We start from the raw sequence: 17,879 nt of genomic DNA, 5'->3' as shown, positions 1-17,879 counted from the left end.
AAACAGATAATCCCAAGATTTTCCTACATCAGTTCCCCAAGGATAAAGTAGCCAAATTCAACAACAATAATAACTAGCAATCTCACTGAAGCAAAGAACTACTTGGAATCACCAACAGAACAAAAGTACAAACATAAAATCATGAAAAAGATAACATAAGCAGCCCAATGCATGACCAGCAACTTTCTATTATAAAATAAAAACTCAAGTAAAGTACTTAACGATCAATAACAATAAATAATACTTTAAAAAGGGCAACAATCTCCAAAATTTATATAAAAAACCATCCTCACAACATAGCTATTCCATACAAGGATTGACTACCTGACACCTAAATAAAAGAGGTCATTACTACACCCAAAGAACACTTCACAAACCCATTAAAATTCAAGCACATTACAATTTAATAAAGAATAATCTTTATCATTATTATGAAGAACAATATAAAGGAAAAATGCATAAAACACCAGACTGAAGACAGTAAGACAAAATAAAAGATCAGAAAGAAGTGATGAGAAGAGAGTGTGTCAAATTCCAAGCAGACTGTCTAAGGAATAACAATATTTGACAGGTGTGATGTGGGGTGCATCTAGCATGGGAGAAATGTTCCACTCAGCATCAACCACCACATTGCTAGTTCAAGCAACTATTCATCGGCACTTGGCTTGTCCATCCTTAACCAGGCTCGCAAGCATAAGTCAAACTAAGGAGGCTTCTTATATGTATGGACACATGCATACTACAGTGATCAAAAATTCCCGAGTGGGAATAAACTAGAAAAAAAATACTTTGCTAGCAAAATATGTAACAAATATACAATGCTAAAAAGACTTCAGTGAATGCAATGTCTGTCTGTATGAAATTTAGGCCGTAAACAAGAGTGTGAAGATACAGAAAGTGAAAATTGGATTCTGGGTCCAATAGACAGGGCTGTTGTGCACACCAAGTGAAATGATACCTTCCAGTATGGAGAAGGTAAGAAATATTTTCACCATCATAATTGTGGAGAAGTTATCAATCAAGTTAAGTCTAAATGACATATACATAACCTACAGATAGAGAGAGATAGAGAGAGAGAGACAGCTAAGGTTCCTAAAAGCACACAGTGCCAGATGACAACATGAAATTTACACTAAGTAGATACAGTAATTTTAATGTAAATATTTAATTATTCTTTAACTAAATGAATATAAATCAGGAATATGGATTACACATTTTCCCAAAGCACTTTTTAGCATAGTCTCTAAACTTTATTTAATTCTACAGCCTGACTGGAAGTTAAAACATAGAAAAAAATTTACCAGATTTAATTATTCAAATTATGAAACGAGCCATCTCTCTCAGTCACCATCAAAATTCATGTGTATGATACAAGGTATATTTACATAGGCATAACTAATTTTCATAAATACACAATAAAACAGATTTTTAAATACAAACTTATAACTGAGCCATTAAGTTTGTTACATAATGTTCCTTGGACAAACTTTCTCAGAATGGAGAAAACCTATCTCAAAAGGTATACTAAAGTAGTAAGATCTGGTAGGTCTCAGTAGTCAACTCAGCTCATTCTTCAAGTGGTAAGCCTTTGACAAATGGAATGGGGGACAGGTAGGTGGGCATATTACACACACAAAAAAAAAGCTTTGATTTTGTATAAGAGAACACATTCCCACTTGTCCATGGTGAATTCATTACTCATAAACAGCTTAATTCCATGTGATGGTTCTCCAGCTTAAACAAACTGATAAATCCTGAAAGATGAAGGTCTCACTCCCATGGCCAGGCCTCCTTCTAGAAAGCTTATGCAGTTTTCAAGTGTCTAAGCAATAGCATTCAGCAGATAAGTAGAATGCTTGGTTCATTAGATGTGAAGTCTATCATTGGTAGGCTCAATACTATTGATGCAATGTCTGTCATAAATCCAGGTGCACTGTTCATTCTGAAGGAGGGCCCTAATCCATTCTCCTAGAGGTGTCCACTAGAAAACTGTCCTTCACATGCACAACCTTTGGAATGATAGCCCTTGCTTCCTTCCACCAGAAGGCTTAACTTTGCTGACCTTGTGCCTCTTTGATGCTTTACATATGGAGTACATCAAGAACTGCATAATGAACACATTTTGCCCCCCATCCTCCCCATTACCTATTGCTTGAAGGATTTCAGGGTCAGAAAAACTGTTGCAAGTTGTAAGTTGTAAATAATGTGACAAGCTACTTCCTGTAAAGACCAGATGCCTGCTGTTAAAAGATCTATGAGAAACTGTTGTAAGTACTGGGAGACACTGAAAGTAGAGTAACTCCTCTACTATTACTAAGAACCTTCTGATTCTCACCTCAATGGACGAATCAGAGCTTTCACTGAGATGATCTCTGGATAGCTGTTCACATATCTTCGTAAGTTTGCCCTTTCATGTGTGCCCAGATTGTTATTAGTATTTCTGGAATTAGGATGTGCAATATCCCAATTCCTAATATCTCTTGAATGGACTATGGTCTCCATCAGGCTAGTAGTCTACTTGAGGAACTGACGCAGAGAACTACGATTGGTCATGGAATCTTAACATTCTGTCAAATTCCGTATCTCAAAATAGTGTATCTATCTGCTGAAGGCAAGCCTTTATTGTAAGTCTGAATGAGCTGGATAAAGAGTTGAGACCTACCAGACATCACTGCAAAGGTTCAAAGATTATCTGGAGGAAAATGAAGGTTTCCTATTCCTTCGAAGGAAGTTTATCTGAGGAACATATCACAACAAAGAAAATGGCTATAAGTTATAGGTTTGTAATTAAATATTATAAATGAATGTACACAATACATATACGTATAGTAAGTGATAAACCACTCATTAATTAATAATATATTACTCATTCTTATTTGTATATTTAAATTCTTAAAATTTCCGTACGTATTAACTCATATTAGTAATTACATGGCATTTCTGAAGAATGTACCTTTTCAGTATAGTGCTTGAAATTTTAAAGCCATAACTATTGAAATCATTAGATAACAAAATATCATAAATTTTATTCCCCATTCTTAATTCAACTGCATTAGTTATGTGAGTGGTTGAAAACATTTTTATTCAAAGAAGTGTTTGCTTGAGCCACAAATCTTTAAAACCGCAATGACCAACCCAGCCAACAGACCAAAGTACAGAATCACAGGTTAACATGAATAGGGCAGTTGTAAGACGATCAAAACCTGCTACACTTGTAGCTTGTATTTATACCCATGGAACAATGTTTCTGTGATATGTCATTTCATATTATAGTTTATCGTAATTCTCTTAATATGCTCCTTGTATTTTATAATTTACTTACATTTTTGTTTATTTATTTATTAATTTGTTAATTAACTTTTCCTTTTCTAATAATAACTGATCTCTTCTTTCTGCATTTCCTATTACCTTCTGTTATTTCTTTCAAATGAACACCATATTCTTTGGAATCTTGAATTTCAAATGAATGGCCCCCGTGGGCTTGTTCTATTTGCATAGTTTTCATCTTCTGAATAACAATAATAATTCTTGTTCATCAACCCATAAAATAAAATACATATGGCATATTTCCAAGCCAAAAAACTCTGAGTAAGCAAAAGTCGAGTGCTCAAATCCAACTATTTTACTTCTTACCTCTGCTTGTGATGATGAATTCGACGTTGAAGATGAAGAGTGATGTGACTTATTATGAGACGGGTGTTTGTCAGCTATTAGGCTGGCAATGCCGTAAGAGAGACTTGGTGAAGAGCCCTGATCGGAATGGTGTGAAGTAGATGTAATGCTCTCGAGTCCCGGAATTGGTGAACTGTTGAGAATAGAAAAGATTCTAAATGATGCCTGTATTAACCTCAGCTTATTCAATACATATCTAGGCAATTATAGCAACTTTATGGAGACAAGTAGCCTCATCAGTAAACCACTTTACTCTGTGACAACATATTACGTACGCATTAATTTCTATTTCAATACTCTTTATCATAAAGAAAACATGCAGTTAACATAATTCTGACTTAATATGACAAAAGCATTCCTGAATTTCCCCTGAGTGGTTCAACATCACAAGCAGTTTGACTACCATGACAAACCTACTCTTTTCTTATCGTTTCTACTCCTAACAGGATAAAAGCAGTTTAATTGCTTTTGGTACTAGAGCTACGGATACTAACAGTAATTAAATAGTTTAGAATACACACTACTACCATTTGAATGAAAAAAAAACAAGGATTAATTTTTGTTATATATAATGACAAGTAAGCCAACACCCTTAAACTGCTTTATGTATTAGGAATACTCTCCACACAACCTATTAAGAATGTATTTTAAAGTGGTGACTTCACATATTCTCACTTAAAAAAGTGAGGGGTTTCATAGGTCACATCCCTACACTACCTACCTATAACGATGTGATGAGGACGAACTGTAGGGATAACTAGACTTGCTGGAGCTGGAAGACAAGGAGTGTGAAGAGGATGCTAGGCGACTGATCTCCAGACTGGACCGACTGCTGTTACTACTGCTGTCGTGCAGCCTACTAGATGAGGTGGTTGTGGTTGTCAATGCAGAGCCCTTGTAACTGAGAGTGCTGGTGATCCCCTTGCTGCTACTACTGCTGGCGATGTTGCTGGCAGAACTGCTGGTGTGGTTGCTGTTGCTACTCGAACTCTTTGAGGATTTAGAACTGCCACTAGTGGAGGCCTTACTGGTGTTCAGCACTGCTGCCATTGCTGCTGCTGTAACAAATGTCAAAAGAAGTTAAATCTCTCATGACTAAAGTCATGACATATAACCTTTGAAACCAACAATTTTAAACAGTTTCCTTTTCATTCTACATTTTCTTTCTCTGTAAATTTGAGAAGACTGACAGCTTCCACTGTAATCTGAAATTATACAGCATTTAGAAATAAAAAATTTTAACATTTTTCTGTCTACATTTTATTTCTTTATAAATTAGAAAAGACTTATATACATACTTTCAATTCTAAAGATATAATGTGTTTGTCAAAACATTTTCTTTACAATCCTTGTACATAATTGAAGGCTTAGTTACAACTTCCACTCTATTCTAATTATCTTGTGTTATCAAAATGTTTTCTTTACAAATCCTTTTACAATGAAAGTGTATAAGGAGCCTGAGGAAATTCCTGGTTCATGAGGTGCTCAAAGTAATACCGAGTTAGCAAAACGTTCCTCAACAAATCCTAAAACAGCAAAAGTGTGCTTACCATGTTGAGCCTGAAGGAGTTCCAGGTTCATAAGGTGCTCAGGATGAAGTCCTCCAAAACCTCCTAGACCTGCAGCAGCAGCAGCAGCAGCAGCTGCACCAGCAGCAGCTGCTGCGCCGCCTGAACCTCCCTGAAGTCGAGACAGCAGTTCCATCTGTTGCATCCCAGCCAAGTTCCACCATGCTGAGGGAAAAAATATTATGAGATTAACAATTCTGTACTTTAGTAATATCAAAAGCATGCACAGAAATAACTAAAAAAACACTTTAGGCAGTCCCCAGCTTACGATGGGTTCGGCTTACAACCCTTTTCAATTATATTCATCAGAAATTATTTCCAGGTTTACAGCGCATGTTGCAGGGTTACGACATTGATTTGGCAGATATAACATCAAAAATGCAAAATAATCATTATCGGAAGGCTTTTTGAGGGAAAATGCAATAACAATGCAGTTTACATAGTTTATAATACACCCAAAGCATTAAGAGTAAGGTTTTCTTATGATTTTTGAAGATTTTCCGGCTTCCAACAATTTTCGGCTTACGACAAGTCTCAAGAACGGAACCCCTGTCGTAAGCCCGGGACTGTGTGTACTTTACTTTAATGACAACCCCACTATATAAAGTTCAAAAGTTTGGAATAAAATTAATGGACAACAAAGGCCTGATATTAAGGCATCCCCCCCCCCCAAAAAAAAAAAAAAAGGTTCTCACAGTTGAAATGGCACTTTAGCATACTGTATAAGGAAACCTTGACAAAATTAGACTGTTCATAGAAAAAATATTCTCTATGAAATCCATTTAATTTTTCTTCTAAAATTAATTTCACTACCTATTCCCCAATCTATAAGGAATTAGTCCTTAGGCCTACATATTTTAAGCAAAACCATACTTTGTACGGTCTATTTTATCCAAGCACTAGTGACCAACTTTTATTTGAAGAGATATGTGATGAAATATCTCCTGAATATACATTAGTGAATATAGTATGTACAGCAATCTAGAAATTATATTCAAGTGAAAACTTATTTAATGGCAATTTCACCATTAAATGTACATGCTTGTATCTTCTATAATGGAATGAGATGTCCGAGACATTACATAACATGCAAAATGGGCAATGTTAATTCCTCACCTCCTAGTGCTCTGTCCTGGTACGCTGCTTGAAATAAGGGATAAAAAAAAGAACATTATCATCATTGTTAACGTTTTTGCCAGTTTTTCCCTAAACAGGGTCAAGCATAAATATTTCAGTATATTTTAGCATCTACAGTTATATATCTCATGTATATCACAATTCTGGGACAGTGCTTTACTCTATGTATCATCAGTAGAATTAAATTCTTTTTATAATGACAGAATTCTACACAAACTCATACAGGTGCTCTTAAAGTGCACAATCTGTACCAACTCTGCTATAAAGCAATTAAGTCCCCTATTCATTCATATGTTTGCTGTGGGGAAAATGAATATAAAAAGTTGTAACTGTTGTCAAAATCTGATACAACACCTTGCAGATGACGATAAAAATTAATATACGGGCTAACAACAGCTGATGAAAACGACCTAGCAGCATACAGATTTTTGGTAAAAATACCATATCTAATCTCATTCCAAATCAGCGACACTGATCTGATAATTAAGTTTAAATACTGATTGCATGCGACGTCATAGCTTGGTCATCTGTACAGTAAAAGAATGACACCACAACATTATCTAAAAAGAAGGCCACACAATTCTATTCTGAATCCTCAGACATGTGATACTCAAGAGATTAAAAAATAAAAAGAATGATCTGGTAACATGAATGATTTTGAATTATAAAAGTGTTTTAAAATAATTATAAATACAGCCAAGATGTAGCTGTTACAATAAGTATACTGACAAGTAGATTGACAAAAACAAAATACCAATCTTAATAAGTCACAGCTAAAACAAAAATCTGAATGCCAATCCATTTCCTGTTCAGTTCATGAACATGTAACAGAAATCACATGTAATATAGTTCCACCTCCAGCTCTTAAAAAGCTGAAAGTAAATACCCCTACTCACCAGCAGCAGGGCCAAGACTAGCAAGCGCGGCTGCCTGCTGTGCTTGTTGTGCCACTGCCAAACTAGCCAGACCAGCAGCCGAACTGGTGGGAGGGAAACCAGGGGGCAGACCTCCCCACCCTGGAAGAGCAGCTGCTGCTGCTGCGGCCCCATAGGCTCCTAAACCACCACTTCCAAACATATTGGCTGTAAAAGAAAAAAAGAGGAAAAAGTTATTATGGATTACATAGAAATTGCTTTTACAGTGGTCGCTAATAAATAAAAGGAGAAAGTGCAAATACAATATTTTCTAATGAATAAAAAAGGTAATTAAATCTTTCCCATGAAACAACATTTGAAATTAAATCACTCTTGATAAACCATTATATATACGGAAAAAAAATTAAGCAGATTATATACTGAAAAATGGTCTCTTCTTGAAACTCAAACAAACAACAAAAGCTTTCAATTGACAAACATTTCCAACTGAACTGTCACAAAAGCACAGACTTGACATGCATATTTCTGAGCCATGCAAAATAAAACATCATTTAGGATTACAATACCATGATGCAACCAACAATGTCTGTTGCTTTCCAATAAGTGATTTATATATTAAATAACTGTTTTGTTCATTTAAATAAAGCGGATCGTGTAACACAAAGCAAGAATAATGTGACATTCTCAATGGTATTGAGAAATAACATTTATGGATTCTCTGCGGCCGTTCTAAAATTTGAACATACAACTGAGGTAATTTAAAAAATAATGTATAGCTTTAATCTCTGAATATTTCCTTTCTATTTAAAGCTTAAATATTTACTGATACTCTACCTGGGAAGATTAAGGTTTTCTTAACTCTAAGACTTCCAAAAGTTTACTTAATGGCTTACAACTGCATCATATTACATTTCTTAAGAGTTAGTGTCTTTATATATTATTCTAAAAACCTAATGCTGTACTCTAAAATAAAAATAAAACTACGTAGTTACATCCTCACATCTCATGGTCTACTAAACTTATTTAACACATTCACATGATGAAAGGGGAAACAATTATGTAAACTATATTTTACAGTCCTAAGATTTTGAAATAGTAATTCTGCTTTGTAATACTGCATACAAAATATATATCATTGTAAGAATGCATGTTAATATCAGGCTGTTTCAAAACATAGCATGAGAGCAGACTGCAATAAGTAAACATTGACCACTATTCCTCAACTGTTATCCACGGATACTGGAATGTTTTATTTATGCTTGCAAATCAGTACCTTACATCTAGACATATGCTTGCTGAGCGCTAATATGCATGAAGGAGACAATCAAGTGCTAGTGACTTTTTTTTGTGGAATATAAGATTAACTGTAGATAAGTTTAACAATACAAATGTGTCTGAAACTGTTGAAATTTATTTTATTGCTAAATCTAACTTTGATGCCCATGGAACCTTTAGTATTAAGTTTCACATCTTAGCCTTACAAGAAGTGATTTCTATTGTTCTTTAACACCTGAATGACCATACTGGGAGACTTAAATCATTCAGCATCGCATGTCCTTTCATTGAACAAGGCATGTGTCCATCTGTACAGTGACAGCAAGTTACAATATATTTTAACCCATTCAAATCTGACCCCATTGATAACAGCTTTCTTTCCATACAAAGCAAGACAGAACATTATAAGGTTCATTTTGAAATAAATGGTAATTGTGGAGAGAGACTGGTATAGATTAAACTTTGAGTCATCAACAATAAACATTGCAAGGTCATTCCACATCACTTCTCATGATGATGATGAAAAGAAATAAACAACTGTTCCCTATGGAACATCATATATATGAGATCTTTAGCTCTGATGTGGTGGCCAAAGCCTTTCTGTTCTTATGGCAATACCATCCTGATCACCAAAATTTATAATTTCCCTCACTCTCTTTTCTCCCTCTCCTCTGCAAACTGCAATTCATATCAGTCAACTAATAACCAAGAACCTAATTCAGAGCTTCGGTTGACAGAAGCATACTTGAATCTTAAGGAAACATATCTCAAAAGCTTTTTCAACCACCATGCATGGGGATACAAGATGGGTTCCTCGAATGTGAGCTGAGGGCCTTATATTGTGAGGACTAAAAGGCACCTCCAATCATGTTCACTTATTCAAACACTCAAGAAATGTAGAAGTATAAAAACATGTGATATGCCAACTGACTTTCAAACATGGAGGCAAAAACAGCAACTCCGGCAAAACAAAATGGTAGTTGAAGATGATGAACTGATTAACAATGAAACATTTTAATGGCATAAAAGAGCATAATAAGCCTGTCAAAATATGTACATGCTAAATTACAAAATATTTTAAGATCATACACAACCTAAAACTATTTACTGTATATAGGCAGTCCCCGATTATCGGCGGGGGTTCTGTTCCCGGGGGTTTGCCGATAAGCGAAAACCGCCCTTAACCGAAAGTCAGCAATTTATGGTGCCATCATGGTGCCGATAGCTGGTCATCGGTGCCATAAGCATCCTTATGGCACGCCATAACCGGAACTCGGCCTGTTTTGGCACCATAAATCACCGATTTTACGGTGCTGGATAAACCCCATAGAACTGGATCGCTGATAACCGAGTCTGCCGATAACCTGGGACTGCCAGTAAAAAACGAAGCAAATTGGTGCTCTCAGTCATTCCAGATCATAACACTGAAATCACACATTTAACTGCAACAGTAAGCAGCAAGCAATAACCCATGCTACAATCACACTGGAGGCAATTTATGGCATATTAGGCTAGCAAGGTTATCAAAATGATTAATAAAAAAATGGCTGCTATTGACTGTAAACCAATGCACCTAGGACAAACATGAACAAAATCTTGATTCTCTCCTACATGACAACTGTTTCGTTAAGCTAAAGTAACCTGACTCTGGCTCAGCACTGTTAGCATGTGCATATGTGTGTTTCCAGTGTGATCATAGCTGTAAGTAAACTGTAATAAATATATCATCACCCTCGCTCACTAACTTACAGAGTAATGCCTGCTCTTGGTGGAGCCACGGAGCTATGGGAGGAGAAAATCATTGGGTGTATATAGTATGGTGCTAAGGAAATAATTCATTATGCTAAGGCTATACAAAGAAGTAAGTAGTTACCTTATTAATTTGTTCTGTTTGTTTTTTTAAGCAATTCAACTACACTACTTTTTTGGGGCTGCTATAAATACTAAAGTGACAGATTACAATAAAAATGTTCAATTTTTTTTTTACTATCACTGGACAAATTAATTCAGTTTGAAAGCTGGTATTCAATCAATTTCCAATCTTCAAAGAAAAACAACAAACCTCTGTAAAATATTCAAAAAATTTCATTTCATAGGTACAAACCTCCAGCTTTTACTAAAGCCAAAATGCTTGTTTGTGGGGAATTGGAGTGTTCTCAAAAACTGTTAAAAAAGTAAGTAAAAAACCCTTTGCTCTGCCTCTGAGCCATAGATGTGGCGAAGTTAATTTCCCCATCTCTTTCTTTAACTGAAGGAAAAGATTACTTCAAGGTAATAAATAATTTACGCTAAATAAAAAAAAAAACTTAAAAGCACTAAAACCAATGGCAGAATAGATGTGAGTTTTCCAAGAGAACTCTTCAGATTTCAAAAACCTGAAAATTATTAAATTTCTTCTCCAACAAGTCATATCTTTCATAAATACCGAAAAACAGCATGGAAAGGAATAAGAAACTTTGGCCAAACACCAAGCACTAGGACCTATGAGGTCTTTCAGTGCTGAAAGGGAAACTGAAAGTAAAAAGGTTTTCAAGGTGTAACAGGAAGAAAAAGCGCAGTTGCACTATGAAACGATTGCTAAGACAGGATGGAAAGTAAGATGGAAGAAAGAGTAAAAGGAAAGAATGACAGGGGTTACAGCAAGGGGCCAAAGAACCTTAGGTAATGGCCTCAGATTCCAAACACAATACCCTCATCAGATACTTAATTATATGTATTACAAAGTTCATTCACACATCCACCTGCACTGACTTTTCAGTTCCATGCAACCCCAGGATTCTAGAATTAAAACTAGTTCTACCTTCAAATTTTATATCATGTATAAGCACATGTAAGCATCCAATGTATCAGATTATCAGAATCCACCAAAGGTATTATAAAAATACTTCTGATTTTTTAAAAGATAAAAACCTAAACCACCAAATATCGTGTTTTTTTTTCTTTTAATGCACTGTAGTAACATATCACTGTAGTTATTACTAAAGGTAAGTTCACTAAAAGAACATATTGCCACTCTTCCCTTCACTCAATGTAACTAAATGCATAACAATGAAAAATCAACCACTCAGCACTTATCACGTTTAAGATGAATAAAAAAAACCCTCAACTATAAAGGCATTAATGAATGGAAACCCCCCGGCCCCCTCCCCAAAAAAAAGATGCAGGTATAAATCCTACGCGTATTGAATTTACAGATTATAATCCTACGTATAAAATCTCTTCTTTATAAGCTCGCTCAAGAATATAAAATCCCGATAGGCTACTTACATAAATTGACACAAACAAACACCAGACAACGGACACACAATCTAACAGAAGTATGCACTGAAACCATTCACACAAATGGCCACACACAAGATATTCTTGAAATCTATCAGAAATGAAGAAATTAAAAATGAAGTGTCTCACCGTAAAGAGCAGCAGTGGCTGGGTCCAACCCGGGGGGTAGGCTGCCCCTGCCCTTGTCCCCACGTTCCCCATCGTGACTTTTATCCATCCTGTGAAAAAAAAAAGAGACTAAGAAATAGGACAATGAAGACATGAAAGAATCACAACACTAACAGGAATGATTAACAATTGAAAATAGGCAACACAGGCAGATTGATTCATTAAACAAAGAACCTGGATTGAACGGTTCTAGGCAGCTGCTGTTTACAAGTTTCATGAAAGAAAAAGTCTATTACAAATAGTACTGTCTTTTAAAGAACAATCCATAGACTTAAGTAATAATCAAAAGAAAAGCAATTAAGTGAGGCACACTTTATAATAGTTTACCATTTCACCCAAAATTCGAACTATTGCTTAGCCAGACAAGCCACCTTTGTTTAAATTTTTGTGAAAAAAAATTCACGCATAACTTTGTCGGCAATCCTGCTCACAGGTACTGTAGTCTATCTGTTTATTTATCTATCCTGTGTTCATCAAGGGCACTTAGTAGGAGTTTAACTTATTTTCGCGCGCTCGGAATCACACTGAACGAGCCTCATGAACATAGAACAAGACTGTTTCTACGGGAAACCTTAATATATCCTTGATATCAATCAATACAATAGCAATTAATTCTATATTAACACGAAAAAAATTCTCTTTTAACCTTGCAGCTACTTTCAACTTCTAAAATTCAAGTCAATTTCGGCTATGTTCCAACGATGTTGATTTTCATTAGAAGAAAAATCATATAGATGGTGACGTCTTCTTGACATTAACATTACCTTCAGCTACTTAGAAGAAAAAAGTGGCGTACCTATAAAGAGATAGATTAATAGCATACGAGAGAGAGAGAGAGAGAGAGAGAGAGAGAGAGAGAGAGAGAGAGAGAGAAGAGAGAGAAGAGAGAGAGAGAGGCGCTTCCAATTCAAGACGTAATAAGATGACGTCACTTTATCAATAACTGTGAGCAGTAGTAAACGCATAATAATAATAATAATAATAATAATAATAATAAAATGACCCACAAAAAATCTCAACATAAAGTACGTTTTTATAGCGACACTTATGTAAAGAATAATGGCCCTACCAATTTACGTCTACAAAGTAATATAAACTGGATTAACCAACGCATCGCAGACGTATCAATTTTGTGTTGGCTTGTAAAAGATCTGTTACCAATCCGTCTGGTTACCATTTCTGAAAAAAAAAAATAAAAAACGTAACCCAAGTTCTACTGAACTGAATAGATTCGTTTACCATAACTAATTTCATGCAGCAGTTACCGAGTTTCAAGGTAATTTATTAAACTATGCAAATTATTCTGCAGGCTTACCTTCTCGACGGATGGCCCGCGACGGTAATTTCACAAATTTCATTCTGAAAAAAGAAAAGTATATATTAGCAAGTTGCACTGTTGTATTCATCAATAATGTCCTAAGTTTATGGTGCAACACATTACCCAAATTTCTACGTAACACATGTTCCCCAAACACTCATGTCAAGTTTTGGATTACAATATAATTCTCTCTCTCTCTCTCTCTCTCTCTCTCTCTCTCTCTCTCTCCTTCCGTACCGTCAACCACACCTCTTTGATCCGAACACTACACGTACCGTTCATGTCAAGCGTCTCTTAATTCCAGTCTAACCCTGACGATCCATAATCGTTTTTCCATTGTTCCCGGACCAGTTCAGTAAAAGAAAAAAAAATCTATTGGGTTCGTTTGATGTGATAAAAAAATGCTTGAGAGAAGTGGGAGGGGATATAATCATTGCATACATTTTTTATTGATATATGGCGTCCTATCAAGCCTCTCTCTGACTCTGCATACGTATGAGAGAGAGAGAGAGACGCAAGGGGTTTTAAACTCTTTTACACTGGAATGCTTTAGACCCCAGTACGGACTCTCGAATGCTCGAATGAATTCTCTCTTCTTCCCACAAGACCTTTTCCCCCCTCATGAGGCCGATAATGGGGGGAAGGGGGGAGTTTCCCCACTACTAGACCAGTTCCGCGCGCTCTTTCCCCAACTTGGACTATGAGCAAGTATCAGCCTTTCCTCTCTCTCTCTCTCTCTCTCTCTCTCTCTCTAAAACGCCCTCCTGAACTCGACAAACCATAACAAGTTTCAGAAATAGAAGAAGGGAGTCGTTTCACATGCAAATCCCCTTCTAATACTACTACTGCTATTTCTTCCTCCTCCTCATCTACTTCTCTCTGCAAGTACTTTTTAGGTCTGTTATCAATGGCCGTCGCCTTCTTCTCCCAGAGTCACTTGTGACAAAGAGCCAAATCCGCCTGACGGCGTGATGAAAACTGAAGTCACAACAAAATACGTTTCTACAAATGACGGACATTCATTTACGCTCCTATTACGATGGGACAGTGCCATATTCCTGACGCTCTGCAAGTGTATAATAAACTCATAAAACTAACATTCTTGCGCTAATTAACCTGGGAACGCCAGAATAGAGTACTAAACGTGGTGAGAGAGTTACTGCAATAGGGCATGCATCTGATTGTAACTAGACCAAAGGGAATAGGGAATTTGATGCAGGCGAAGGAAGAAAACGCAGGCTGAAGGGACGGGTTTGAGCAGTTGAAGGATGGCTCGGGCTGGTAAGGTAGGGAGGGGATACGGGGAGAGAGAGAGAGAGAAAGGAAGGAGGGAATAAGAGAAGGAGGGGGGGGGGGGGTGGAAGGGTAGGATGCCTTCTAGCCATGATGCCTATTGATTTCTTTTCAGTTTTTGGAGTCTGCCATCGACATGTGCCAAAGGAGGCGGCTTCTCCGGCTCCTACTCTGCCACCCCCAGGGTTCCCTTACCCATTTCCCCAACCACCCAACGCCCACCCCTCACAATCCGCCCATCCAACAGCAAAATAACCACCCTTTTCCCCCCGCCAACCATCTCCGTGTATCTACTTATTCTCCCCGGAGCAGCAGAGCAGACCGTTATCAACTACGCTCGAAAACCTTGATACGCGATTCTCGTGTACAAGTTTGTGTTTATTTTTTATCCTGTACCACTCCACGTCTATAATTTACGACATAAAATCATTCCGCTTTCCACAAAATGGAAATACGAAGAGAAATATAACGTATTCTCCTACATAGGTCTAGCACCAACAGACTTCACCGGCTCACACACAAATGAGAAATTTTAGTCCTATGAACCGACGCTATCGCTCTATGATGAATATGCATCGAACAACCATCGAACCAGTTCAGTCATAATAGCGGGGACGCATTTGCATGAAACCTCCCGTATACATCCATGCACAAGTCTATACACACCCAAATATTTACGGAATACGGCAGAACAACGCTTGCATGCAAATGAGGGGGACGCAGCCATAACACAACGCGCCTTTGGTGAACCATATGACTAAGCTCTGTCGTGGCTTCTTTAACGTACAACACGAGAGAGAGAGAGTGAGTTATGCTGGACTTCAAGATATGCGTCTATCTGTGGTTCGAAAGCATTAACAAAGGAAGCTACAGATAAGATAAAATCAACTTAATGGAGTTTTGAAGAAAGACAAAGAACCGATGAAACAAAGAACGCTCAATTCGAAAACAAACATGGGACCAACGAAAAACAAGATTAAGGAAAAAGGGGATGCGAGAACAAAGATGAAAGCAGACCAAATAACTTGTTGATTAATTAAAGGATTTGCGAATCAACATCTGAAGTAGCTTCGTTTTCCGTCGTACCAGGATAACTCCAATGGTACTAGAGTATATCAATCCTCTCTCTCTCTCTCTCTCTCTCTCTCTCTCTCTCTCTCTCTCTCTCTCTCTCTTTCGTTTTGGGGAAAATTTTCACATTTTAAAATCAAGTTAAAACTTCGTCAACCGTAAAGTATTGAAATTGAAGTCCGAGCAAAATCTATCATTAATTTAATAAACATAATATCAAGGGCAACACTGAGTCTTTAAATGAAGAAAAAATAGCAACAAAAATACCAAGTAATCAGATAAACTCTAATTCCTTTCAATCCAAGATTTAACATCGGGTGACCTACATATAAATACTACTTGAGAATACAATGATAATAATTTTTACAATAAACACACAACAATGTTTTTAAAAAATCTATAATTATCACAACAAAGACGAGTAACTTAAGGGAAAAATTAATTTTAATGTAGACGTATATATATTATTATAAATAAATAATACACTCTTGCATAGCGCTCACCTAGCGGTTAGCGATGGATATCTTTGGCTATTTTCGCGCGAGGACTGGCTATAATTACTAATGACGGAACTAGTACGTCACTCCTACGCCTAGAGGGGGAGGGGAAGGGAGGATTGGAAGGGGGAGACGGTGGAGGGAGGGGGAAGAGGGAGAGGAAGGGTGTTAATAGAAGACAAGGGGTATGCAGCGATATATTTGGATGAGGATTGATTTGAACTCTGTCAAGAGGAGAAGCTATTTTTCCCCCAAAGTTATTTCTGTTAAAAGTATTGATCCTTTTGTTAATAACTGCAATCACTGATTCTTTTGTCAATAAACGCGATCACTCGAGCATTTAAATACCAGCTACATAGCTGAGAATTCACCACACTCACTCACACACACACACACAAAGACTCATGAACTCCTGTAAGAGTCATCTTGTTCCCTTGTTTCGTTCAGTGTACATTCACGAACAATGATAATTCGCCAAGAATAGGGAGTGTGCTCTTCCTCGAGAGAGAGAGAGAGAGAGAGAGAGAGAGAGAGAGGAGGGGAGACAAGTAGGGACAAAGCGGGAAGGACACGAACAAAAGAGACGAATTGGTAAGAGTGAAGAGTCGTAGGTTAAGAGGGGGAGAGGAAGAGACGTAGGGGGAGGGGGGGTAGGGAAAACACAGAACGAAACATGAAAGGGGGTTGAGGTAGTGCATGAGAGATGGGGAAGGGGGTTTACGGGGTTGGGGAAGGATATTGCCATGGTCTCTCATCAGGTCAGCAGTTACTGGTAAGCGATGCGTTGGTAAAGATCAACCGCTGATATATAAATACGACCTCTCTCTCTCTCTCTCTCTCTCTCTCTCTCTCTCTCTGTGTGTGTGTTGTGTGTGTGTGTGAATCATCGTGTCCCAGTCTCAAAGAACAGAACACTTTGTGCATGAATAATGTTCGTATTAAATTACGCATATCCTGAGAGCATCGTCACCCACCGGCGCAGGAGAAAATATACATAAAAATATATATAAATAAAATAGATAAATAAAACATAAAGGGAAAACAAGACTATATAATAATAAATGAAAAAATAACGCTTAAAAAAGCAAGATCCATCCTTATCAATTATATCAATAAACGCTTCGAAAAAATACTGATAAAACAAATAATTTACCAAGCATACAAAGCCACTGCTAACAATCCAACCTTATCAAATCAATTTGAAATGACGTCATATAGTACAAGAGGTTTAGGAGGAGGAGGAGGAGGAGATGGGATAGGTTAGGAGGATTGCATCAAAACGAAGAAAGGATACGTAGATGACAACATGGCTAAATTAAGCTGTTGGATGGGGCCAACGCTCACGCCACCGGTGCTGTTTACGATGACGTCACCGCTCATGGGAAAGGTGGGTTAGGGGGAGGGTGTGGGCGCGTTCTTGGCAATCCCTACGACGAATTCCGACGGATTTCTCTGCGGCCGTAAACAAGTGCTTGCAAGCATGCGCATTCCGTTTACGTGTTGCAAATTAAACTACATTTTCTCTCTGGCGGCTTTTACGAGTAGAGAGTTGTGTACGGTTTTATTTGATGATGTTTACATTTTTTTTTATGTTAGATACGTATCCTTGCAATATCAAACAGTCTGTAATATATACTATACGTTGCTATTTTGTCGTCTAACTTCTGAACTGTGGATGAGCACAAGTAAGGATATATTATAATATATATATATATATATATATATA

General features: G+C 37.1%; 1 protein-coding gene across 11 annotated transcripts in view; it reads right to left on the bottom strand.

Moving 5' to 3' along the window:
• LOC135212488 (bromodomain adjacent to zinc finger domain protein 2B-like) overlaps positions 1-13,416 on the bottom strand; it is a 99,017-nt gene extending 85,601 nt beyond the window's left edge. For 7 of the 11 annotated variants that reach the window (XM_064245965.1, XM_064245971.1, XM_064245974.1 and 4 more), the window contains exons 1-8: positions 13,290-13,416; positions 11,936-12,024; positions 10,277-10,309; positions 7,274-7,459; positions 6,357-6,383; positions 5,223-5,405; positions 4,394-4,730; positions 3,634-3,805 (exon numbers count right to left, since the gene is read on the bottom strand). In XM_064245965.1, the coding sequence (XP_064102035.1) occupies positions 3,634-3,805; positions 4,394-4,730; positions 5,223-5,405; positions 6,357-6,383; positions 7,274-7,459; positions 10,277-10,309; positions 11,936-12,023 (1,026 nt within the window). In that variant the 5' untranslated portion in view covers position 12,024; positions 13,290-13,416. The remainder of the gene's footprint in view (positions 1-3,633; positions 3,806-4,393; positions 4,731-5,222; positions 5,406-6,356; positions 6,384-7,273; positions 7,460-10,276; positions 10,310-11,935; positions 12,025-13,289) is intronic. The other 4 variants (XM_064245968.1, XM_064245977.1, XM_064245967.1 and 1 more) reach the window with 3 other exon arrangements.
• Positions 13,417-17,879: the final 4,463 nt, after the last annotated feature.

This window comes from Macrobrachium nipponense, chromosome 41 (genome assembly GCF_015104395.2).
Source record: "Macrobrachium nipponense isolate FS-2020 chromosome 41, ASM1510439v2, whole genome shotgun sequence".
Classification (NCBI taxonomy): Eukaryota; Metazoa; Arthropoda; class Malacostraca; order Decapoda; family Palaemonidae; genus Macrobrachium; species Macrobrachium nipponense.
Note: the sequence above shows the minus strand (reverse complement) of the source record. Positions and strands in the feature narration are given on the sequence as shown.